At 38.6% G+C, this 26,868-nt stretch overlaps 1 protein-coding gene across 1 annotated transcript in view; it reads right to left on the bottom strand.

The window, feature by feature from the left end:
- Positions 1–14,153, bottom strand: part of LOC148538911 (uromodulin-like) — a 199,765-nt gene extending 185,612 nt beyond the window's left edge. Inside the window, exons 1-2 of the mRNA XM_088451930.1 lie at positions 14,000–14,153; positions 13,608–13,655 (exon numbers count right to left, since the gene is read on the bottom strand). Coding sequence (XP_088308056.1) covers positions 13,608–13,655; positions 14,000–14,081 — 130 coding nt within the window. The 5' untranslated portion in view covers positions 14,082–14,153. The remainder of the gene's footprint in view (positions 1–13,607; positions 13,656–13,999) is intronic.
- Between the last annotated feature and the right edge of the window lie 12,715 nt (positions 14,154–26,868).

Below are 26,868 nucleotides of genomic sequence, written 5' to 3' on the forward strand. Positions count from 1 at the left end.
CATTGTTTTAATTTAAAAATTACTTTACCTAAAACTGTATACACCTAGAGAGTACAATCCCAGGATCCCGAATCCCAATATCTGGGACACGTTTTAGTCCAAAAATACACAGTATTGTAGTGATTAAAATCCGTGTTTTACAGCATTCTAAACACACTGTTGATTGGGCCGGGAGACAGAGGGGTGAGATGTAAGTTAGGTACACACTTGTACAATCATATTTTCGATGCTATTTTACTTTAGAGTTCACTTACATTCAGAAGTCCCGATCAAAGTGCTGATTCGTGTGTGCACACCTTTACAATCTAACTTGTGATCCACAAAACTCACATAAATTTACATAATAATGGGCAGAGCTACACAGAAAATAACACACTTTTGAAGTCAATTTAACCTAAAAAAAGAAAGCCCTGTTCAGCTAGTAGGAATAATAATCCATTTATTTAAGCACTTATTGCGCTATCCAACATCTAAAATTCATCACCATTGTAAATAAATCACATATAGTAACATATGTAAATGATTTGTTAATAGTACAACTATATAAACTAAAAGCTATTTATCACATAAAAAATATTGATTAATGCTATAACCCCATATATTAAGTTATCATTCGATTATTGGTCTTCCGATTTTGATGATGTTTAGTAGAAAATTAGAATTCAATAATCTCTAGCCACTTAATAAGAAGCTAATTATTTTCACATTTCATTTGTATCCTTTGAATTTTCTTTAAAAGTTATAAGCTTGATAGTAGAAGCAATCATTATTAGATTAAATATATTTGCTTATTTTATCCAGTTAGGCTCTTTACATGAGTGTTATTAGTAAAAGGGTGTCTCTTTTTCCAGTCAACTTTGTCTTTTGATGTTGATATCAATCCAATTGTATCAAGTCCAGCATACAGACAGCGTTCTACTACATGGACCCCTTTGTAAATCCACTCCATTTTAGACTAATTTCAACATATATAAGTACGAGCAATCCAGCATATCATATGTCAGCTTTCAAATACTTGTGCTTTCTGGGCTTTAGCACACACTGGGGGCAATTCAGGCCCAGATGCAAAGCAGCGCACTTTCGCAGCCATCAGCGGCAGGGTATGCAAATTCCGCGATCACACGGCAAGGCTTAAGGACGCCCTCTATGAGGGGTATTCAATATGGGAGCGAAAAGTCAGTGCTGGACTTTTCGCTCCACATCGGAGATTTTTCAGGGATAAAGTATCGGGCGCGCGCCCGCTTTATCCCCGTATTCAAAATAAAATCTACGAAAATGGGACCTGGCGAAGTGGGATTTGCCACAAAATTTTCTTTGAAAAAATAGTAGGACCCCCCTAAAGTTGTAAAACTATGGGTACCCCCGTTTTAGCCTGCAAATGAAAGTCGGGGATTTAAATAGCCGCAGCAGGTATTTTTTTCCCGACATTGAATAAGTGTTGCAGAAGAGCACTTAGGTTATATTTTTCGTTTTTTTAAGTGGTCCCATCAAATTTGGGGTACATGAAAATGGGTACTAGCATATTTTTATGTCCCTAAAATAAGTTTTTAAAAATTCTGCAACTATGCACCTGCCGCTAATAGCCTATTCTAGAATACACCTGCCGCATACTTGCAGAATAGCCCTGAACCCATTTCCCTATTTTTAAACACTTTTTTCCCATTTTTTTTTTCACCCCCATTTTTAAATTAATTTTTTGGGGTGTCCCTATTTTTTTTTTCTTTTTTTTGACACAGTTCTTTTTAAAATGTCATTCCCAGGGGTGCAGGCTATTTTTTTTAAGCCTGCACCCCTAAGCCCCAATTCTGTACTTTTTTTCGCCACCTATTCAGTGGTGAAAAGTTATCCCTGTTTTTTTTCAAAGACTTTTCGAACCTGCGGAAAGTCTTTGAAATTGAATACAGTGTAAAACTAAAACCTGCGATAATGACGTCATAGGTATGATATTAACGCAAAAACAGAGTTTCACTCCATATTGAATTCCCCTATATGTCTTAGAGAGCGATGGCAGAGCAATCGCACGCCAGTCTAAAGACGCCCACTTTTCTTTCTTAGCACAAGTCATCTCCAGGAAATGTATGATAAATCAGTAACATCGAGAGCCATCGGAGCTGCTTGCAGCCCTTGAGGTAGACCCTACCCCACCGCAAGCACTGCGATCACTGCAGGCTGAAATACAACTAGGTGACATGTACAATGATGCTTCCATGCTAATTATGCACACCCATTAAATGCTGTTTTGATGCCCAGACACGCCTGCGTTCGCAGCACCACTCCCCTATCACAAGCAACTTCCCCTGTTACCACCCACAAACGGCGCTGTCTTTCACTCAAAGTAGCGTCCAGTCTGTGTACTAGGAGCGCACAATTCCCGAGCGCAGTGAATGTCTCGCGCATTCGCATATTGATGCATACACATGCACAGACAGTCGACTATCGGCCATAGCATGCATTCCTGGCTTAGCGTCCAGGTCTGAATTAGGCCCACAGTCCTATATAATTGAGGTGCACATACACTCTCCTTATTGTACCTTAAGCTGCTGGTATATCCCATCGTGCAACATAACAGGATAAAATGTATCAAACAATGTGTCTTAGTTCTTGGAAAGGACATGCTTCTCAATGGTACAGCTCCGTACTAAGAGAGTTCTTCCGGAATCAAATGGTGTCCATCGTGTGACCAATAATCGATTGATAACTTAATATATGCTGTCTTGGTATTAATAAATAATTTTTATGTGATAAATTGCTATTAGTATACAGATCGAGTCTCCCATATCCAAAATGCTTCAGACCAGGGGTATTTTGGATATCGGAATATTCAGTATTTTGGCATACAGGTTGAGTCTCCCATATCCAAATATTCCGAAATACGGAATATTCCGAAATACAGAATTTTTTTGGCATGACTGAGATAATGAAACCTTAGATTGTTGATGGTTCAATGTAAACTTTGTCTAAGGCACAAATTATTAAAAATAATGTATAAAATGACCTACAGGCTGTGTATATGAAACATAAATGAATTTAATTTCTGTACACAAACTTTGCTTGAGCCACAAAATTATTGAAAATATTGTATAAAATAACCTGCAGGCTGTGTGTATAAGGTGTATATAACACATAAATGCATTCTGTGTGTATATTTGGGTCCCATTCCCAAGATTTTTCATAATAAAATGCAAATATTCCAAAATACGGAATATTCCGTTAACCAAAACTCCCCTGGTCACAAGCATTTTGGATATGAGAGGCTCAACCTGTAATTACATACCATATTGAAATGTCTTAGGAATAGGGCCCAAATCTAAACACAGGATGCATTTATGATTCATATACACCTTATACACACAGCCTGAAGGTAATTTTTTACAATATTTTCAATAATTTTGTGGCTCAAACAAAGTTTGTGTACATAAATGAAATTCATTTATGTTTCATATATACCTTATACACACAGTCTATAGGTCATTTTATACTTTATGTTTAATAATTTTGTGCCTTAAAAAGTTTGTCTACATTGTACCATCAAAAATCAGAGGTTTCACTATCTCAGTCATGATAAAAATATTCTGTATTTTGGAATATTCCGTATTTCGGAATATTTGGATATGGGAGACTCAACTTGTATATAGTTGTACTATTAACAAATAATTTACGTATGTTATTCTTAGGGGTGAGGGGATTCGGTTCTACTTGGTTCCGTTCGTTTTTTTTAACCGAATCTTATTGGCTATCCAAAACTCGTGACAGCGGATAGCCAATAAGATTCGGTTTAAAAAACCGAATGGAACCGAGTAGAACCGAATCCGCTTACCCCTAGTTATTATATGTGATTTATTTACAATGGTAATGAATTTTGGATGTTGGATAGCACAATAAGTGCTTAAATAAATGAAATAGTATTCCTACCAGCTTAACAGCGCTGTCTTTTTTTTAGGTTAAATGGACTTCAAAAGTGTGTTATTTTCTGTAGAACCAAAGGTTGTCAATTACCTTTGTAGAGAGCTGCAGTTTAGTGTGTGTATTGTCACTAGTGAGACCAAGTGCCCAATTTTTTTCTTTTTCTTGTGAGAGCTACACAGCCTCCCCCCCCCCACAAATCAGTAACCAGCCCCAGACCTCTCATCCTGGTCTGGACTTGGAAAATTGGGGGTTTCCCCCTATTTTTCAATAACCAGCACCATGTTTAGCCAACCGGGGGAGGGGGGTGACATATACGGAGGGAGATACAGTGTGGTGTCCTCCTGCCATACCGTTAACCAGTCCCCAACTTTTCAGTCACTGGGCTCCTTTACTGGCTGGTGGACTAATTCATGAGTATTTAATGTAAATGGATACACACAGTATATATTGCATTTTTTATTTTGTTGTGCTTTTTAATTATTTATAGCAGAATAAATTGTGTACATACATTTTTTATATACTAACCCACAAGTCCTTTATTAGCAGTTCTTTATTATTCATTTATTTATATGTGACAATTTTGAATATGTAACTGTATCCATTAGTGCTGTTTCCCTTTTTAATTATTTTCAAGTATAAAGCCACTGGCTATTAGTGCAGTAGTGCCATCCTGAGGATTATTGTTGTACTTAATATCTTGACAGATGGATATATAAGTAATTGCAACAGAAAAGGCTAAAGAAATATGTTGTAGTTTCATTATTGCATGCTTTTATTTTAAGCACACTGATTGTAACAATCAACTAAAGATCATAACATTATATTACACTGGCATTCAGTTTAATTTCAGCCTGTATAATACAGGGTTGTTAAATGTGCAGGGAAATGTGGCCTGTGCGGGGTGTGCTGCTGATACTGAAAGGTTGCCCTCCTTTCTGGTATTCTGCCATGTTGTTCTTAGTTGATTTCCTTTTCTGGTTACTAAGTTGTAGGAGGTCTTTTTCAACCATACTTGTAAAGTGTTTATGTGGTTCCCCATGATGTGACTTGGATAAAACTTGGACAATGGCTTATGGTTGGTATTTCTGTAATTGTCATTACTTATAGGTTTATTTTGTAGTAATGGCGTCTTCTGGAAGAATATCTGCAATGAACATCTGGATATCAAGATATGTCTTGAATGTGTCCATATTGGTAGGGGGGTGAATTTGAGTCCTTTGTCTAGCATACTGATATGATCTTTGTTCAAATCTGTGCTGTTAAGGTTGAATATGCCTTGTCCTACTGTGTTTGATGTTTTGGGTCTAGGCGTTTGGTTTTTCTGCCCCCCTACATCCTCTTCTAATTTTATTTCAGCCTGTAGTTCAGATTGTAGATTTATGTGGGTGTATTTTCTAAGTGCAAGGCCATATTATTCACTACAAAATATGACCGTATTATACCCACAGAATATGCTTTCCTGAAAAGTTCTACTTGCACAATAAATATATTAAAACATTTTTTTAATATAATTATTCAGGAGATCCTCAAATTGGATCTATACTGCAGTCTAGTACCTACCATACCAGTGTAAGGCTATAAGCTGTAGTGGGGTGACAGATTGAAGTTCAGGAGGGGGCCCAAAATAGCTTAAGGCCTGCGGGCCCGTCTATGGTTTAATACGGCCCTGTCTTAGTGTCTCTCCCATCACTCTTAGGCCTATATTTGATTGTAAAGAGGAAAAGAGGGAATGTTGCCAATAGCAACCAATCGGATTATATATTTAATTATTTTAGGATATTCACCATAATTGAAGTTATAATTCACTTGGTTGCTATTATCAACATTCCCACTTTTCCTCTTTAGAAGCTTAATTAAATATGGGCCTTTCTTGGTATGTTTTGTGTCGCAGGCCATGCACCATTTTAGTTGCCCTTGTTTGCATTGTCTTTAATATATTTACAGAATGTCCTTCTGGAGATGCAGCCTCCATAACTGAATACAGTATTTCAGGTGGGCCATACCAATGATCTAGAAAGTGGCATTGCTACTTCTGTATCCTTTTCCTTTACAACCAAGCATCTGAATGGTATTTCTCATTGCTTTGTTACACTGATTGGCTACCTATAAGTCACATTAAATACTGACCGCTTTCCTTCTCAGTAGTTTTCATTATAGTAAATGCTATATGAGCTTTTGGGTTTTTGAATCCCAAGTGAAAATTTTTTTTAATCTTTTGGCATTAAACTGTAGTTGCCATGCTCTTGACCATTCCTCAAGTCTACCTAGATTCTCAATCATTTTGTTTACCTATCCCAGTGCATATACCCTGTTACAGCTTTTTGTATCATCTGTAAAAGGCATATCTACCCATTGATACCATGTGTAATGTCACCAATAAAAATATTAAAAACACTAGTTCAACTACAGATCCCTGGGGAACCCACGGTAACCTTTCAATCAAGAGTATAGATTCCATTTATTAAAATCCTCTGTTGTCCATCCTGCAACCAAGATCATATCCACACAACCATCTTTGAATCCAGTCCCATAATTCCCAGTTTAATATTTTGCAATGTGGCACAGTGTCAAAAGCCTTACTAACTCAAAATGAGCAATGTCTACAGCTCTCATTGACCTAACATATTATTCACCAAGTCAAAACCCGGTAACTAAGATTTATTTGACATTATCTTTCTGAGGGAATTTTCAATCAAGAGTATATTTGCTCCCAAATTCCGGAAAATGGACAAAAACTGTTGTTTGAACAAATTGTTTAGATCAAACATTTAACAAACTTGTCTGAACGACCATTTTCATCTGTTTTCTGGCATTTAGGAGCAAATTGCTGATCATCATTTACTCCCATTCCTTACCAGATTTTCATTCCAACCAATCAACTAGTTGGATGGTTGGATGAAAGTTGGTCTAGTGTGTGGCCAGCTTTAGGCTATTTACCTCTTGCAAAACTACAGCTACTTATTCAAAGTGATAAATCTAAAGCCTGTGCCCACTTTGCCACCCTATTTCATATCCAAAACCTTGTTGGGCAAGGCAAAATACAGTTCAATTGAAGTTTTTGTAAAATACACATATTTTGTTTATACAATGTTACCTTCGTGATCTAACTTCATTTAATATTTTTAATCTAATTTGTTCTGAATAAAAAGCTGGATCATGAATAAGAAGTGAATAAGAAGCTGGATCATGAATAATAAGTGAATAAGAAGCTGGATCATGAATAATAAGTGAAGAAGAAGCTGGAGCAGAAATAAGAAGTGAATAAGAAGCTGGATCTTGAATAAAAAGTGAATAAGAAGCTGGATCACGAATAATAAGTGAAGAAGAAGCTGGAGTAGAAATAAGAAGTGAATAAGAAGCTGGCCTACATTCTAATTAGTGTAGCAGCAACTAAAGCCATATGTTTAACTTGTTGCTTCTGACATCCCCACTGTAGTTGTAACAATGTATAAGCTATTACAGGAACTCGCTAGCCCACTGTAACATCTGTTAAGTCTTAATTATGGAGGAATAGGAACTATACTTCTGCATACTGTGAAATTACAATTCATTGAATAGAGTGATCTGGTTGTATAATAAATGTAGATATATTTTGAGTAGTGTGCAAATATGAGGGTCTGAGTTGAAACTACTAATAAATTATAATTATTGTTCAATCTGCAATCATCATTAGTGCTGACAGCCTGGTTCAGTATAATGGCATTAGCAGCAACACACTGACTATGTCTTTCTCTCTCTCTGTACATTCATTATGAGCACATACGGAGGAATTAATACAAGTTCTACTTTCCAGATATTGTGGAAATGTATCTACTGGTCTTACACACAGTTTATCACTTAAGGTAGTGTGTGTGTTTCAGCTTGTGTTAGATATAACAACTGTAGATTGCCTGTAATATATAACTCTACATTAAATTTGCTTCTAAATAACATTTATAATAATTAATATGGGAGATTGAAGTTGTAATATCTCCTGCTATTTGCTTTGATAAAGAAACCATAAACACTGCTAATTTAAAAAAACCTCCTTAAGATATACTAATCAATTACATCCCCTCTATACAGTCCTCATGTAACTTTATATATATTCTCCTTCTTCAGTTTCACATCATGGCAACCGTAGGCCAACATTCCTGTGTGATTGGATCATACAGCCTAACAAGAACCTCTGAGATCTGGCTGGATCATTATGTAATAGGTAGCAAAATCCAATGCCTATCTTTAGCCCCATGCCGAAATCCAGAGCGAAGGTAAGCTGGGACAGGTTAGCGTTAGCCGCGGGGTGGATTAGGATTAGGCACCCCCAGGGGGATTTAGGGTTAGGCATCCCCCGAAACTGTTAGGGTTAGGATACGGGGTGGCACTACCCAGGAAGATTAGAATTAGGGTTCTGGGAGGGGGGTTAGGGTTAGCCACTCCCATGGGGAATTAGGGTTAAGCTCCACCCTGGGAGTTCTAGGGTTAGGCACCACCAAGAAATGGTTAGGGTTGGGGGGGCAGGGGAGGTTTAGCCTACTTACCAGCCCAAGTCGGGATGTTGAACCTTCAGGCTTCCGGCGTCAGTATGAGAACCAATGGCTATTCAGCTGTCGGTATTTCATACTGATTCCTCCTTGTGTATCAATTCCTATTTCCCTATAGATTGTAAGCTAGAGAGCAGGACCCTCTTATCTATTTGTCTATCTGTTATTAAGTAAACCTGTTTTATTACTGATTGTTCCCAATTGTAAAGCTCAACGAAATTTGCAGGCACTATATAAGTAACTGTAAATACAACTCTGGTATCACATGTGTTGAGACATTGTTGAGTTGCCCAAAGTCTTAAAACTTTCAGAATTTTAATAGATTGTCATGTTGATATCTCCACATATAATGATCAAAGCAGTTCATTATTAATCTTTTCATATTTGGAGGAAGATGTACTAAGTGTAGAGAGAGATAAAGTACCAACCAATCAGCCCCTAACTGTCATGTCACATGTGTAAAACAAGTAGCTTAACTTAAAAAGGAGAAAAGGTAAAATATTAAAAGCACTATTGGTAACATATTAAAATCAGATGTCACTCAAAAACAGTAGTTACAAATTCTAATTGTGAGGTATTTTTCAATTTATTTATAGATACATCTGGTTGAAATAATTTCTATATAATAATTACTACATTTCAGACTTATTAACACATTGCATATAATTCATGTGCATACTGTATATCTCAATGTGTAGATTGTTGGAAATTATGTGTGTGCATGTGTTAATACTGCAGAGTTATATAGGCACACACAAGCGGATGACTCAAACTATGAACAGCCCAGTTACTTAACCAGTGGTGTTGGTTTATTGAAAGATAGCAGGTACAGCTGTACTCACTGTTACATGTACTCTGGTAATGGAGTGAATCTTGAGCAGAATGGGGTCCTACACAGCTCACCAGGGAGTATATTACTATGGCCCCATAGCAAAGGTGCACACAGGTCCCCCCCATGGTGGGGTTCAGCCGACATTGCCAGACAAACAAAAACATGTTTGTAATAAAATTATATGTATATACACATATATACAGTATATATATATCCTCACAAATGTGTATATATATATATATATATATATGTATACAATATATATATATACACATATACATTTAAACATATATATATAGTTATACAACATATATATATATATATATATATATATATATATACACACACATATATATAAGATGAGCATATTATATTTATGAAGAAATTATAAAGCAATTTCACTTTTCTAGAGTGTGCACGTGTTTCCAATTTTTTCCCTATTAGTGTGCATGTGATAAATTTGGCCCAATAGGAACTAATGAGGAAATTGCGTTCGATTTTGCATTCTATTTTACATTAGATTTTAATGGAATTTGTGCTTAAATTTTGGAAGGGGTTTCATAAACTGAACATAAAATCCCTTCTTAACACGAAACAAAATCGGATTTGATTTCAAAATGCAATGCAAAATCCATTATTAGTAATTTGAGATTTGCCGAGGGATTTTGCTGTTTGAGTTCAATTCGATCTCAGGAGATTTCACAGATTAATAAAAATGAATCTCTAATTGAACTTTAGTAAATTTACCCCCAGGAGTGCACTGCTTTCTAACACAGATGTGTCCCTTAATTTGAGACACTGCATATTTTTGAATTGACTGTAATCAGTGAAATTGTTCCAGTCAAATTTATTTTTCAATCTTCAACCGGGTCCTGCAAAGCTGGGGTCCGGGTCAGTGTAGGACAGCGGTTGGGGAGTCCCAGGCATCCGCTGTGAGTGTCCAAGCTCCCACAGTGGACTCTCTCCCTCCTTGGTGGCTGTGTGCAGTCGGCCGCGGCTCCCTTAGAGGTGCACGCGCCAACCTGCAATTAAATTTAAAGAGACAGATGCACCAAACGTGATATCACAATTGTTTCCCTTCTCGCTTCCTGAGGCCCAAGCAGTATCTGAATACATCAAGAACCTTGAACATGGGTTTATCAGGGATTCTATATCACCCGCAGAAAATGGTCTTTTGCTTGTTAATATGAAAGATGGTGGGCTGAGACCATGTATTGATTATTGAGGTCTGAACGCCATCACCATCAAGGATCGGTATCCACTACCACTAATCTCAGAACTCTTTGACCAAATAAAAGAGGTGAATGTTTTTTCCAAATTAGATATCCGTGAGGCCCATAAACTCAGGATCCGAGAAGGGGATGAGTGTAAGACTGCCTTCAACATGCGGGATGGTCATTACGAATACTTGGTCATGCCTTTTGGTTTAAGCAATGCACCTGCTGTTTTCCAAAAGTACATGAATAACATCTTTCGAGACCTGTTATACAAGCAAGTAGTGGTGTATCTAGACAACATCCTGATCTTCTCTAAGGACATAGTGTGTCATCGTAAGCACATATGCGAAGTGCTGTCATGACTTCAGGTTAACCAGCTCTTCTGCAAGTTAGAGAAGTGCTCTTTCGAAGAAAAGGAGCTGGCGTTCCTAGGGTTTATCATTTTGATCTCTAGTCTCCAAATGGATTCTTAAAAGCTTTCCGCCATTCTAAACTGGCATTGACCGGTGAGTTAAAGGTGAGCCATCATATCTTGTGCTTCTGCAACTTTTACCAGAAGTTTATCAGGAACTATTTGGCATTGCAGCTCTCATCACTGCACTCACCAAGAACATCCAAGACACCTGGGTGTGGCCTCCTTAAACAAAGGAGGCATTTGCCCACTTAAAACAGTGTTTCACCTTGGCTCCCATCCTGAGGCAAGATTGTGACCAGCCTTTCTTTCTAGAGGTGGATGCCACTACGAACGGGGTTGGGGTGGTGCTTTCGCAGAAGGACAAGGAGAGAAAGTGGTACTCTTTTTGTTTATTTTTCAGCATCAGAGAAAAACTACACCATCATGGATAAGTAATTGTTAGCCATCAAGCTGGCCCTGTGGGAATGGCAACATCTGTTGGAGGGTGCAATATTCCATGACGGTTTACTCAGACAACAAGAACCTTACTTACCTCAAGACTGCTCACTGTCCGAATTTTCATCAATCCAGATGGCCGCTGTTCTTTGACCACTACAATCTTGTGCTCACTTACTGGCCAGGCAACAAAAACATCAAAGCACATGCATTGTCTCAGGTATTCAGCTGCATGGAGGAGTGAAAAGTTCAAGAGGATAAGCCCATCCTGAACCCGACCTGCTTTTAGCAGTAACCACCAAGGTCAAAATTCTTCCAGGAAAGAAATTCTTAGCACCTGAACTCCGTAAAAAAACTTCCACAATGGGCACATGGTTCGCGTTTCACCTGTAATGCATATGTGAAAAGAAGTCTAGAGCTAATCCTTAGGGATTGTTGGTGGTTTTCTAGGGGAGTAATAACAGTGGAAATATAAGGGGAAAATCATGACAAGTGTTTTTTTATTTAAATATAGTAAAAGTAATTTATTTAGTTTTTTAGATATTCTACCAAAGATTTCTTTATCTCTATGAGAAATAAATTAATATAGAATGTGCTTGAGTATAGGGTGGACAAATAATTTTTTGTTTCACCCAGACTCGTCTTAGAAAAATTAATCTGATATTAATCCTTTTGTCACTTTACAGTTGGGCATCCTCAATGAAAGGATCATTGACTTTCAGATGCATGTCATCTCTGCTCTGGCATTAGTAATACAATTGTATAGCATACACTATTCAATTATCTGTCAGATATCTGTCCAATCTAGCTGGTTGGAATGAAAACCTGGTAATGTATGGGATCAAATGATAATCGACCATTTGCTCATGAACACTGGAAAACAGACAAAAATGGTTGTTCAGACAAATTATTTAAATCAAACATATTTAACCATTTTCAACAATCGTTTTTATCAATTTTCATGTGTTTGAGAACATATGGAAGAATGTCATATGCTCTCATATATTACCAGGCTTTAATTCCAACCAGCCAGATTGGACAGATATCTGACAGATAATTGTATAGTGTATACCCAGCATAAGCAATGTTCCATGTGTTTAGTTAGTAAAAAAAAAGTAAGAAAATATACATTTAAAAGGTTTGTTTTTGGGAGATTACCTTTTTATAGTTAGTTTTAGTTAGAATAATAATTTATTGGATATCCCCCAGCATTCCAGAGGGAAAAATAGAAAAAAGAATAATGAGCTGCAGTACAAATACTTAGACACACACCTAATGCACATAGAATGTGCCTGAGGGTGCCATATAGGGTAAATTAGTTTGCCAAACCAGTATTTGTTGAGAAACTCCCAGTTCTATATCAGTTCTTTAGCAAATTAAATATTTTCCACACTCTGAAGCAACAGTTTGTGAAAGCAGAGGGGGTAAGCTGGCAGACAAAAATGTGAGCATAGCTACATAGAGGGTACTGTAGGTGCCACTATTTTCTTCATTATTTAAAAATAGATAGTTCTAAGACTCACCTCCCAGCATTATCAAGTTAAAGTACAAATCAATATCATAACTATGGACTTTCTTAATAAAAATGCAAATTATACTAATATCACTGACTACTATTACTACTAACAGGTATATTTACTAAAGTGAGTTTTTAGAAATGGAGATGTTGCCCATAGCAACCAATCAGATTCTACGTAACATTTAACTAGCACCTTCTAGAAGATAATAGCTAGAATCTGATTGGTTGCTATGGCCAACATATCCACTTCTAAAAACACTCACTTTAGTAAATATACCCCCAAGAAAAATAATAATATAATAATAATAATAATAATAATAATAATAATAATAATAATAATAATAATAATAATAATAATAATTAATAATAATAATATGAATAGTTGTGTTCAATGCATAAAGAAAAATATATATTGTATCTGCCTAAAGACATAAAAGCAAGTATTTTAAAAAGTGTAATGCAGTACATAATGGACTCGATCCTACATTTATGGTACCTCGAGACTTTTGGATTTGTGTTTGTAACCTCCTAGGACTACGTACAAAAATCCAAGAATATGAAGAAATGGCACCTCGCCCCCTTTGCACCTAATAGAATCAAGTCCAAACAATAATGCAAGAGGAATAAACTAAGTTTTCAAAATAATTTTTCTGGATCATAATACCCTACAGGGATGTGTCTAATTTATACTTGTAATACTTGGAAACATTACTGAATTGTAATATTTTATAGGATACATTAGTCATCATTGTTTTCTTACCTCCCTCTGTGCATAAGCTTGAAGTAGTAGCAGTAGTAGTGGAAAAGTCTGCACAACAAAAAAAATAATTGACATAATGTTAATTTAAAAGAAAATACTTAAATTCAACAAACAGGCATTTTTGCCATTATCATTATAGATGTAAATGTCTTGTATATACTAAAATGCGACTAATAATAATATTAGACAACAATGAAATTATTACCATGTAAAATTGTCACACAAAATATGAACTAAATGAATCAAAGTTGTTTTGTGTTTTTTTGTGCTTGTTACTTTATACACTTTCTACACTTTTTCATAGATTAGCTTTGCACTGAAATTGCACCAAAAGCACAAATAAAGCTCCTGATTTTTTTTATACTGTACAATTGGAGCTGCAGTTATCTCACCTGTCCATGGGGATGGGGTAATAGTTGTCGAGGTCCATCCACAAGGAGAGAACAGCAAAATCAGAAAGAAGAGATGATACATCGTGTTTGCCTTTAATGAATGACTTAAACGTATGAACTTGTCATTTCAAAAGATAAGACACATTGTATTTGAAAAAACTGATGTTACCAGCCTTATATAATGTGTTCATAGAGGTGAAGAAACCCTTAGGATGCTGTTTGGCATATTTAGCATTCATTTCCTTATTATTTACAGGATGAGGAGTGCTAGCTGTAACCAGGTGTATACTTACAATAAACTAAATGGGTCAGATGTCTGTCAGCCAAGAATGAGGAGCAATGAAATGAAATTAAAAATATATTGGTGCAAAATTAAATAGAAACATTTTTGTGCCTTATGGTATACATTACTTGTATATAAATGTTTCTGTTAGTTTGTCTAAATAATATAAATAATAGAAATAAATATATTCAGAGAGTCAGCCATAGAGTTACTTGTGTATTTCCTGTGAACAAAACATTTTGATACATCCAAGAGTAAGTAAAGGAAATAGTTTATGGCAGCACACAAAATAAGTAAAATTTAGTCAAAGATAACCATATTATATCTCTTTGTTTACCTAGAGTCTGAACCCATTCCCCACTGTTGTATCATTGTCCGGGCCTCCAGCCTAGTGTTAGGGTTGTCGAAGCCGGATAATTGGCTGAGACAGGATTGGTTTAAAATGAAATCTGTGTGACGCCATTTTGCGAATGGCAATGAGACGCCATTTTTCGACTGGCAGCCCAGCGCCATTTTAGTGAATCTCGCCCATTTTAAGTACATACGGCGATGCTATTATTTAGCGTCGTGCGATTCCCATGCAATTCATAGAAGTTAAAAGTCCTCACCATATAAATACAGTCAGTCACTAAAACATATGAAATGATCAACCCTGCAAAACACGTACCATGGTGTACTCCACAAACACATAGTCGCACAACGCAAGCTAGCGTCTTTTCTCAATTCCCCAATACTGACACACTGCACACTTACATAAAAGGTTCACTAGTATTAAAGTGTAATATTCAAGGTATATTCCGTAATGATTAACGTGGTGAAATAAAGGTTATTTGACATCTAAGGTTTAGTACATGGTAAGCAGACTGTGTTTGGTGTTGTGTCTCAACAGATTTCTGGTATCATCGGTGAGAAGATCGCAACATGCTTCTGCAAACTATGGACTATAGAGAGTTAAACATTAAATTGTACTCTGTAATGTTACTAGCTTAGATTTAGCATGCAGCAGGAAAAAGGACACAAAGGGCTGTTGGAGGCTGGTTTGTGTTCATTCGAATTGACCTATGAACTATACTGTAACAGAAGAACCAGGAAGAAGAACCAATGGAAACATGCCTAACTGTTCTATTGTATTGCCTATCCCTGTAATAGTATATATGTGAGTTCTCTAAACTTGGATGCCAGTCTTCTTGCCTTGCTGATGATAGAGGTTTCTATATTGATGCCAGTATATGGGTCCAGAGCGTGTGCGTATGTAACAACTGTACCTTGGGTCTGCATGATTTATTTGCGCTAATTGTATTTAGATCACAGCGTGTAACCATCTGTTTTTATATTGAATAATAACTTTTTGTGCTTTGGAACCACATTCAAAGTCTGAAAGCATTTATTTCTTGTGCGACTCATTATGCTAAATAGCGACAAATTAGGTATAGGTAGGTAGGAATTGATAGGTTGGAATCCATAGGGGGTGTAGGATGGTCCCTATAGTGTAGTGTGTACCCAGCGTTTGCCGTCTACCTATTTCCCTTAGATTAGTGGAAATAAGAACACTGACAATGAAGGCCTAGAGCTACCTCAACCTAACCCATATTATACTAGTGGAAGAGAGGGGACACTGGACTGTACTACAGAAGTCTGAGGTTCCTACTTTACCATAATTGGAGCTATGATGGTGCCGTATTAATAATAGCTACTAATTTAGTTACAGAGACTTAGCCCTGCTCTCCATGTGCAAGGTGGTGAATGGATCAATGTATTGGCCCACATCTAATGCTGGGGTCCCTAACCCATTGTCCATGGACACATTCTATAAGTAATAGGCTCCAGCATGCTACTAAGGTCTATCTCCTAGGACATAAACTAGGAAGTAGGGCTCATGTCTAAGGGCCTGATTCTCTATGGATTGCAATATTGCATTCGAATGCAGTTCAACTGCAATATCAACAAGCTAAACTTTATGCACATCCGTAATATATAGCAGCACAATTGAGTACCATCACAGCTTCAGTTGCGCAAGCCCTTACCTTACTCAGAAATTGCTAACAGCTACGCATGCTATGAGACCCCAGGCTGTGTGTGGCATCACAGTGGATAATTTATGCATGCCCCTGCAACGCCGTTGAGATGCACTGGCACGCATGAGTTTGCATGACCACCCCCCATCACCAACCACAAGTGGCCATTTCTGCCAATCACTCTGCAAAGGGTTTGCATAGCCTCTGCGATCGCAGTCCTGATCGCAGTGACTGGGTCGCTCACTCACACTGCGATGCATACGCATTTGCAGAATGCAACAATTGGCTGATTGTGTGCATATAAGAAACTGCTATCCGAGCTGAACTAAGACCTGTATTGATGATGTATTGATTGAAAGCTAATATCCCTCATATCTAATACTGGATAACCTCCAGTAGCACTAAATGCTACCACTATGATCCTACCAATACTCAATGCCATTAAGTACCTCTTTACATTACTAGGGGGGCCACTGAAAGCACTGTCCCATTTTCATCTGTTTAAAAAATACAGGATGTTAAGCAACCACAATACCTGCATACATTAATGCAATTATTACTCATCTTAATAGTGATTGCAGTATGTACATTTTGGCAAAATGTTTCACAGTATATTTGCATTATTCTATTGGCAGTGATTTTTCACAACTGCTGGTAGAATAACAGTAGGACAAAAGTGTTAAACATGGAGTTTACCTCTTATCATTTATGCACAATTTATGTTGTACTATAAGTATTTTCCCACACAATTGGCTTGAGATTAAGTGGTGGTGTAAGAAGATTTTGGGCTCCTGGTTTTGATCATTTTGCTATTTATGTAGTGTGTTGATGGATTGTCTTTCATGTGCATTTTCAGGTTTTTATTTCTTTTTTGTATTATGACAAGTACATAAAAAAATATAAAAAAATATTATTAAATAATTGGAGAACAAAGGTTTTGGGAAATATTTTATTCAGTGTAGCTTGTGCTACATATGAACCAAGCAAAGTAAAATGTTTTGTTTGCTTTTCCTTTTTTAAGTGTTTGTACCGTCTACATTTTATCAAAATGTTTTTAGCTTTGCACCAAAACACAAATAAAACACTCAGTCAAGAAAATTGACAGTGCTGCCAGTAACTGATAAGTGAAAGTTTCACTTTTAAAACTTAAGGGCAAATTCCACCAACAAACTTATGAAAGAGTACAAATTACACCTAGGGGTTGGCTACACCCAAAGACTACAATTATTAAAAAAAAAATTGGGTGTGAGAAATTCCAATCAGTGTGGGAGAACAAAATTAAAAGTTTGGGTACAGCCTGAAAATAAAATCATACAATATTATACATTTAAAAGAAAATATTAAGAGATACAGTATATTTACTAAAGTGCAGGTTTTTAGGAGTGGAGATGTGGCCCATAGCAACCAATCAGATTATATCTATTATCTTCTAGAAAGTGCTAGATAATTGTTAAGTAAAATCTGGTTGATATGGGCAAAATCTCCGCTTCTAAAAACCTGCACTTTAGGAAATATACACCTTAATATCTACAATCAAATATTTTTACTCTATTGATCACATCACAGAAACTCAGGGCCCAGCAGAGGACACTAATACAGTCACAGCTGCAAAAATATGCTATAAGTTCAAAAGTTTTTCTGAGCATAGAGACACCCACTGCTGCCTCCTGATCTACGTCCAACGTTATGTACCTGCATAAACATCAGTAAATATTGACGAATATCAGGCAGCCATGAGGCCATTGCGGCAGGTCTGACCTGACTTTAAAACTGCAGCTCTCATGCTGGCAAAGCAATTACAATGGCTAATATAAGCACAACCACAGAATGGTGTTTAAACAGTCAGACATGCCTGCGTTCACCTACCAACACCCCATTACCTCACCCAGATGCTGACCACATGACATTCACTTTGCGAATACATCCTCTGTGCATACATAATCGCTAAGCAATCATAACACGTGCGCAGTGCAACGGCAAATAATCACCCAATCAGCGTAAATATCAGGACCCAATCCCAATCTGCTGGATCAGGCCCTAAATTGTTAATAGGTGCAAATAAACTGTATATACTAATATGAGAAGAACAATAATAGTAGATAATAATGAAATCATCACCACGTAAAAATTATTACAACAAATGTGAACAAAGTGAAACAAAGGGTTTTTGTCATTGTTTTTTTCTTTTGTTAAGAATATGCACTTTCTACACTTCATTATAGTTAAGCTTTGCACTGAAATTGCACCAAAAATACAAATAAACCTCTTGAAATTTTGTCATAGGCATTTGGAGCTACAGTTATCTCTCTCACTCAATTAAATGTGATGGGTGTTATGGTCCATCTGCAAGAAGAGAATAGGAAAATCAGAAGGAAGAGATGATACATATTTTAAACAGCATAACCTGATAAATCACTCAGCATCAGAATTTCACATTGCTGGCTACTTATAATCTTCTATTGTTTTATCTATGATTTTAAATGTTACTGTTTATGCATTTGTTTACACTTGTTGTCTACTGTTTGCAGGTACAGGTTACACTGCACATCACCTGCTAATTATTACTGAATATTGTTAGTTTACTGTGAATACAATTGTATCAATTATACCAAACAGTATATTTATTATTATTATTATTATTATTATTATTATTATTATTATTATTATTATTATTATTATTATTCTTTATTTATATGGTGCCACATGTACATGGCATTCTGCAGTGCCTTACAAAGTACATAAAAAATAATTTGACAACTGACTTACAGTACAAAATAGGACAAGGACATGGATAATATACATTGATACATAACTGACCATAACACCTAGATATACAACAGAGCGTAAGCAATCAAGTGTTAGGTGCCCTGATGGGGGGTAAGAAGTAGGTGAAAGTAAAGTAAGGAGAAGCCCAAGAGGTAGAGGCCCTGCTCTTAAGAGCTTACATTCTAAAGGGGAGGGGCAGACAAACAGGTGTGACACAGATGGGGTAAATGGAGGAAGGGGCATGTTGCAGCAATTTAGGATGGAAGCTGGAAGGCTTTGATGAAGTAGTGGGTCTTGAGAGCCTGTTTGAAGTATTGCAAAGAGAATGAGAGTCTGATAGGGAGAGGGAGAGAGTTCCATAGGCCGGGTGCAGCACGGGCAAAATCTTGGAGGCGGTAGTGGGAGGAAGTAATCAGTTGGCATGAGAGGTGGCATGCATTAGTTGAGCAAAGGGGGCAGCCAGGAGAGTGGAGGGAAATGAGGTCAGAGATGTAAATGGGAGAGGAATGGGTGAGGGCTTTGTAAGCAAGTGTGAGAACCTTGAATTGGGTTCTAAAAGGGAAGGGGAGCCAGTGGAGGGCTTGTAGAAGAGGGGATGCAGATGTAGAGCATTTGGAGAGGAAGATGAGTTGAGCAGTATCATTGAGGACAGACTAGAGAGGAGAGAGATTGGAGTTGGGGAGGCCAGATAGAAGGTTACAGTAGTCCAATCTGGATATGACCAGTGAGTGTATGAGGGTTTTGGTGGCATCCTTGGTGAGAAAGGGTTTAATCTTGGAAATATTTTTGAGATGGAAAAGACAGGACTGTGAGAGGCTCTGGATATGTGGTTTGTAGGAGAGGAAGGAGTCCAGGATAACTCCAAGACAGTGCACTTTGGGGCTAGAAGAGATAGTTGTGCCATCAATTGTTAAAGAAATAGTGGGAAGTGAGATTATGTTGGAGGGTGGGAAATGATCAGCTCAGTCTTAGACATATTAAGTTTAAGAAATTGCTGGGACATCCAGGAAGAAATAGCAGATAGACAGTTGGAGATACGAGTGAGGAGAGAGGGGGAGAAGTTAGGGGAGGAAATGTCTGAGTATCATCAGCATAGAGATGCTAATGGAGGTCAAAAGAGCTGATGAGTTCACCAAGAGAGGACATATAGAGGGAGAATAGTAGAGGTCCAAGAACGGGACCTTGGGGACCATCTACTGTCAGAGGCTTTGGTGGGGAAGAGAAGTCATGAGAAGAGACAGAGAAGGACCAGTCGGAGAAGTAGAAGGACAGCCAGGAGAGAGCAATGTCACATAAACCAAGGGAGTGAAGAATTTGCAGCAGGAGAGGGTGGTCAACAGTGTTGAAGGCAGTAGAGAGGTCAAGGAGAATAAGCAGAGAGTAGTGGCCCTTGGATTTGGCAGCAAGGAGGTCATTGCTGACTTTTGTGAGGGCAGTTTCAGTGGAGTAGAGAGAACAGAAGCCAGACTGAAAAGGATCAAGGAGGGAGTGGGAGGATAGGAAGGTAGTTACGCATTTGTAAACAACACGCTCAAGGAGCTTGGAGGAAAAAGGGAGGAGAGAGATGGGACAGTAGTTGGAGAGAGTGTTGGGATCAAGGGTAGGTTTTTTAAGAATGAGGGAGACTATCAAATGTTTGAATGCAGAAGGGACAGTGCCAGATGAGAGGGAGAGATTGAGGAGGTGGGCAAGATGGGAACAGGCACAAGGAGAGAGGTAGCAGAGGAGATGTGAATGGATAGGGTCAATGGGGGAGGTAGAAAGGAGGGAGGATCATATGAGAGCCATGACTTCCTCTCCATATACAGGGGAGAAAGATGTCAGAGTCGGTGAAATGGATGGAGATGGGTGATCAGGGAAATAAGGAGGTGTAGAGCAGGGGGACTGGTGGGATGTGATGTCCTGATGTATGGAATCGATTTTGGATGTAAAGTACCGTAGGTAGCAAACTCAATGGCAGTGAGTGAGGAGGGTAGGCATGGAGGGGGTGGACAGAGGAGGGAGTTGAAGGTGGTGAAGAGACGCTGGGGATTTGAGGAATGGGAGGAAATGAGGTTCTTGAAATAGGACTGATTAGAGAGGGAAAGGACAACACTGTAGGATGAGAGCATAAATTTGAAGTGGAGAAAATCTGCCTTGGAGCGTGATCTTCTCTACTGTCGCTCAGCGGTTCTTGAACACTTTTGCAGATATCTGGTGAATTTGGAATGCCAGGGTTTTAGTGTGGATCTGCAAGGGTGAGTAGTGATTGCTGGTGCAACAGAGTCCAGAGCAGAAGTAAGGGAGGCATTGTATAGGGATGCACCTTGTTCAGGGCAGGAGAGAGAAAGAATAGGGGAGAGAAGCGAGTCAAGCAGGGAAGATAAAGAACTGGCATTGATAGCCTCTATGTTACGCTTAGTGATGGTGGCCTTTGGAGGTAGAGGAGAGGAGGGAGAGAGAGATAGGTTAAAAGAGAGAAGGTGATGATCAGAGAGAGGGAATGGGGAGTTAGAATAATTATATATATCACAGTAGTGAGTGAAGACTTGATCAAGTGAGTGCCCACTCACATGTGAGGGTGAGGAGGTCCATTGATTGGGAGAGACCAAATGAAGATGTAAGGGTAAGTAGTTTATAGGCAGAGGATTCTATGGGGATATCAATTGGAATATTGAAGTCACCAAGGATAAAGGAGGGGAGGTCAGAGGAGAGAAAGTGAGGGAGCCAGGAAGTCAATTTGTCCAGGAACTTAGAGGGAGGGCCAGGGGGGTGGTAAATGACACCTACTCGCAGGTGTACTGGTTGGAAGAGGCATATAGCATGAAGCTCAAATGTAGAGAATGTAAGGGATGGTTCAAAGGGAAGGAGTTGGTAGGAGTAACCTGGGGATAGAAGGACCCCCACACCATCACCATGGCAACCCCCAGGCTGAGGGGTGTGAGAGAAGTTGAGGCCCCCAGAAGAGAGAGCTGCAGGGGAAGTGGTGACAGAGGGTGAAATCCAGGTTTCAGTAATGGCTAGGAGATGCAAGAATTTGGAAATGAAAAGGTCATTGGTGGGAACCAGTTTATTACAGTCTGATCTGGCATTCCAGAGGGCACAAGATAGAGGGACAGTGTTTATGGGAGAGATGTGAATGAGATTATCAGGGTTGCTGTTACGAGAAGGTGAGATTAATTTGGGTGACCGAGATGAATGTAGTGGAGAGATTGTGCGGGTACCAGTGTTGGGAAGGGAACATGAAGGTGGTGGACAGGGAGGGAGTTTAATGAGATGTGGGTGGAGGTAGTGTGGCATGGTGTGGAGAGGAGGCTTGGAGGAAGGATTAGCAGTGGGGTAGTAGGACCCAGGTGGGGTAAAAGAGAACACATGTGGAGTAATGGGAGAGGAGAGGGAGGAAGGCAGACAGAGGGGGGGAGATAAAGGAAGGAGGAGGTGGAGGAGATAAGGGGGAAAAGATAAAGGTTGAGTGGAGGAGGAATTGGATGAAAACATGGTCATGGTGTGGCTGGGTAGAGTTTGGGGAGGAAATCTAGATGTAGGAATAGAGTATGAATGTAAGAGAAAGTGCAGGAGATTTGCTGAGAAGCAAGTAAAAGTACAGTGGAAGAAGGTGTATCTGTGTAATGATAAAAGGTTATAATTGAGTGAAGGAAAAATGGAGATTTAGTGGGGAAGAAATGGAATATTAAAGTAAACTGTGTTAGAAGACAGATGACAGGCTTGGCAAATAATTAAGGTATGAGCTACATTTAAATAAAAGTATAATTTTTAGAACCTTATACTGAATTAAGGTTTCTCATTGTTTTATTTACCTTTCTATACTAACTTATATATAGGTATTTTCAGACAAAATTTCTATTCTCACCGCCATATTTTTGTATTCTATTCTGCTACCTATTTAAGTATATCTACCCCCTCCACCATCCCCCTCTTGCATCATTGCTCTGGGTTACAGTCTAGTGTTAGGGACTGTAAAATGGTCCTCATAGTGCAGTGTAGACCCAGCGGTTACCATCTACCTATTCCCCCTGGATTAGTGTGAGTAAAAACACTGGCAATGCTGGCAAAGGTGCAGGGGGGGTTCTTTACCTGGGTTCGGGGCTTGTTGATGGGGCCCATCCGCAAACCCTTCCCCCTGTAACAGTCAGCACTGTGCACATTGCGCAGAGAGAGGGAGCATATGGATGCTGATGCAGCAGCGAGCAGTCAGTACTCCCTCTCCCTGACCCCAGCAGCCTGGACTCCCAGTGATGTACTGGGGGCACTGTCAGCAACCCCGCTCTGCCGACACTGCTGTCACAGTAAATGCACTATTGGTGTATCCAACCCATACAGCATAACACACTGTATATGTGTTGGAAATTGGAAGCTGAACTGCAACATGTTAGTGCCGCCCACTGTGTCACTTAGTTTAGTCAGCCAGCGAGCTGGATGCAACATTTTGGCCTTAACTAGATTGAAAAATAATATTGTGAGGTTGTCAAAATTGATTGGAAATGACTGGAAATAAATGTTATTGAGGTTAACAATATTGTAGGAACAAAAACAGGCCCATTTTATGTGAATTTAGCTGATTATTTGATTTTTAAGAAAAAATCCAGATCCAAAACCAAAACCTGAAAACAAAACACGGAGGTGAGGTTTTGGCAAAACCAATCCAGATCCAAAACCAGGGGAGATCCAGATCCAAAACCAAAACATGGGGTCGGTGCACATCCCTACCTAGCAGCATGAAGAACATCCACATCAAAGGGAAACAATCGCCATAATCAGCACAGCATTGCCCCAACAGCTGTTTTGGTGCATAATGCCCTTGAAAAAGGTCCATGATGCACCAAAATAGACGGATTAAAACTGACTTTTTGTATTTGTAATAGAGTGCTGATTTTCCTTTTCTGAGCCTTTGATAATATGGAGGAAGAAATAAGCTGTCTGTCTGTCTATCTATCTATCTATCTATCTATCTATCTATCTATCTATCTATCTATCTATCTATTTGTCTATCTATCTAGAGTCACAAAGGGATAGGCACTCACCCATCTTAGTTATCAAAATTATCAAAACTTTACTTCATTGCCTCTGCCTTTGTACCCATTGTATAATTAAGCCTGCATGCATGTGGAGAAGAGCACCCCTGCAGGTGTAGTATGGTACCATGAAAGCTAAAACTTTGTGGCATATTTACATATATAAAATATATATATGATATATATCATTGTAACACAATATATATATATATATATATATAAGAGTCATGGTAACAATTATAACAAACCAGTATCAAAAGTAAAAGTAATAGTTAATTGAAACAAGTGAGAGAAGGATTTTCATTTAAGCCAAATGGGTGTACTATATTTAGAGTGTGTATCCAGCATGCTTCACACTTAAGGAAAGCTTTGGGCCTATCTACCCCTTTCAAACTTTCAGCGACTTAATCTATCATTTTATAATGCAGCGCCAATAGAGTATGGATGTGTTCCCTGAAATGCCTCTCAACAGGTTGTCCATTATCCTTACCGTCAAGGGCTTGTCTAATGGACCACATGTGGAGGCCCATATGCTTTTTAAAGTGGCATATTGTTTTCCCGTCTTATAGCAGCCCTAATGTAGTACACTACAAATTTGCTTGTGCAGGTCAAAAGTCGTCTGAACCTGAATTTTTTACCGAAATAGGGATGCACAAATGTGTCACCTGTTTCACGATAGCCACAAGTAGTACATCCAAGGTATCCAGGATTTTTCTTAAGAAAATGTACTTGCTTAAGTGGCTAAAAATCTGTCACTTAAGTGTGTATAAGCCAATCACGGATATTTTATCCGTGCTTATAACAACAAAGAAGGGTAGAGCCGATAAGCAGGAGTAAATCAGTATCAGTATTCACCAAATACCAAAAACATTTAGCTGTATTGGTAATCACATTACTGTTTGCAGAACAATTATTAACCCAGACTAATTTTTTGATATGTATATGTGTGTGAGTTTATGTACTGGCGCTCTCCTATCGCATGCAGCCTGTTACGTTTTCAAGCAGTACCCCTACTGCTTAATGTCACAATAAAATATACAATGTCAATTAAGAGAAGGTCTATCCTTTCCTTTCGTCACATGGAGTGTACAGCAAACAGTCCAAACTTCATCTTTTGGTGTTTATAATGGGTGATGCAGTGACCATGTATAAAATGGTGAGTCCCTAAAATATAAGAAAGAAATATATATGGTGCAGTACATTTAAGAAAACAGAATTTATTAACAACAGTTTAAGCATCAATTAAAAATAAGTTTCCCGATTGGATAATAGACATATGTTCAAAGAATACAATAATACAACATTCAATTCTCCAATGATACGTTCCTCGGTTAATATGTGTAATGTGTGGAACCGTACCTTGATAGTTCCAATTTAAGAAGCAAAAGTGTAGGCATAAAAGGGGGAGTTACGGATTTCTGCCCTTGATCTCCAAGATGGAAAGCAGGAAATAAGCGTCCACTATTCCCAGACACCTGTCAGCTGTCAGGGTATCACACGGTATGGTTCCAAGGTCACAATGGAAACAGGTAAGACCTCAATGCCATCCAGGGGTGCCCCACACTGCACACCCTGCACCCATAGTATTACTTACCTCTCTGGAGTCCCTCGTCAGTGCGGGGGTCCGGCGCTGTAAAAACGGCTGGAAATTGCACGCCACGGCTGCCATTTGCACATGTGCAGTACAGGGAAAATGGCATTTTCCCGGTGACCTGCGCATGCTCTATAGACTCTGGGTGCACTCTAGTGCCCAGAGTATATAACTCCGGCGCTGGCTGCGCACTGCTCAGTGCACTGCCGGCCACTGGACAGAGAGGAGGTGACCTGTGTCAGAGAGTGCACACAGGCATCCTCCTCTCTAGAAATGCCCCTGATGCCATCAATGCATTTTGAGTTGGAAGCAACTCTTCCTCAGTGCTGTGTGTCTATACCTGTGTCCCATATCCTCTGTTTAAGGACTAGAGTCTAATTAACCTCTCTCTGACCCAGAAGTGATATCATCAATACTTGCAGTGTAGAATATTCTGTATAAATTAATGAAATGTATCCTATCTATAAGCATTCATACTCCCTAAGGCCACCAGAAGCTCATAAGACTTTATTATGTCATATTAAACATCCACCTTTTTTATTTTAGTTTTACTGTGAAAAGTGGAAGTGTGCAACCTATGACACACTTCTGGGGATTGTGTCCGATGGTGGCAGAAGTGAACCACTGCATAGGTTCATTGTCCCCAATTCTCACTTAGTAATAGTGAGTTCTCATTTACCAAAACCGGAAGTCTTCCCGGCATTTGCTTCCACTTTTCATGTGGTACCATAAAACTCCTATATAGACTTTATCAGATATCCCAGAAGTGGGGCAAACCCCACATCTATTACATTACTATCTAACACACTGCACAGAACCGGAAGTCTTTATTTCCTGGACTCAATGCATCCATACTTAATTACAGGGTCCATGGTAACATGTATACATGGTCCTTATGATAAATCCAGAATATGTGACTGTACCTATTCCTTCAGCAATTCACGAATATATGCATGCTTATGTCTTTCATTATTTTCATTGCAATTAAGAGTATATAGAAATGATTCAGGATATATATTAGTTGTAAGTTGCAGAGGACGTCACATGTCGAATGGCCTCAGGCCTAGATATGAGGCCTACCCTCTATCTAAAGTAGGCAGGTGTTTGTAGAGATCGTAGGTCGAGAGAGTGGCGGGGCGCTTGGCTGTAAGTATAAACAGGGCTGGCTGTCACCTTGGGAGTCTAGGCTAGGCATTGCAAAT

The sequence above is a fragment of the Taudactylus pleione genome, unplaced genomic scaffold, assembly GCF_031769625.1.
Source record: "Taudactylus pleione unplaced genomic scaffold, aTauple2 ptg000032l, whole genome shotgun sequence".
NCBI lineage: Eukaryota > Metazoa > Chordata > Amphibia > Anura > Myobatrachidae > Taudactylus > Taudactylus pleione.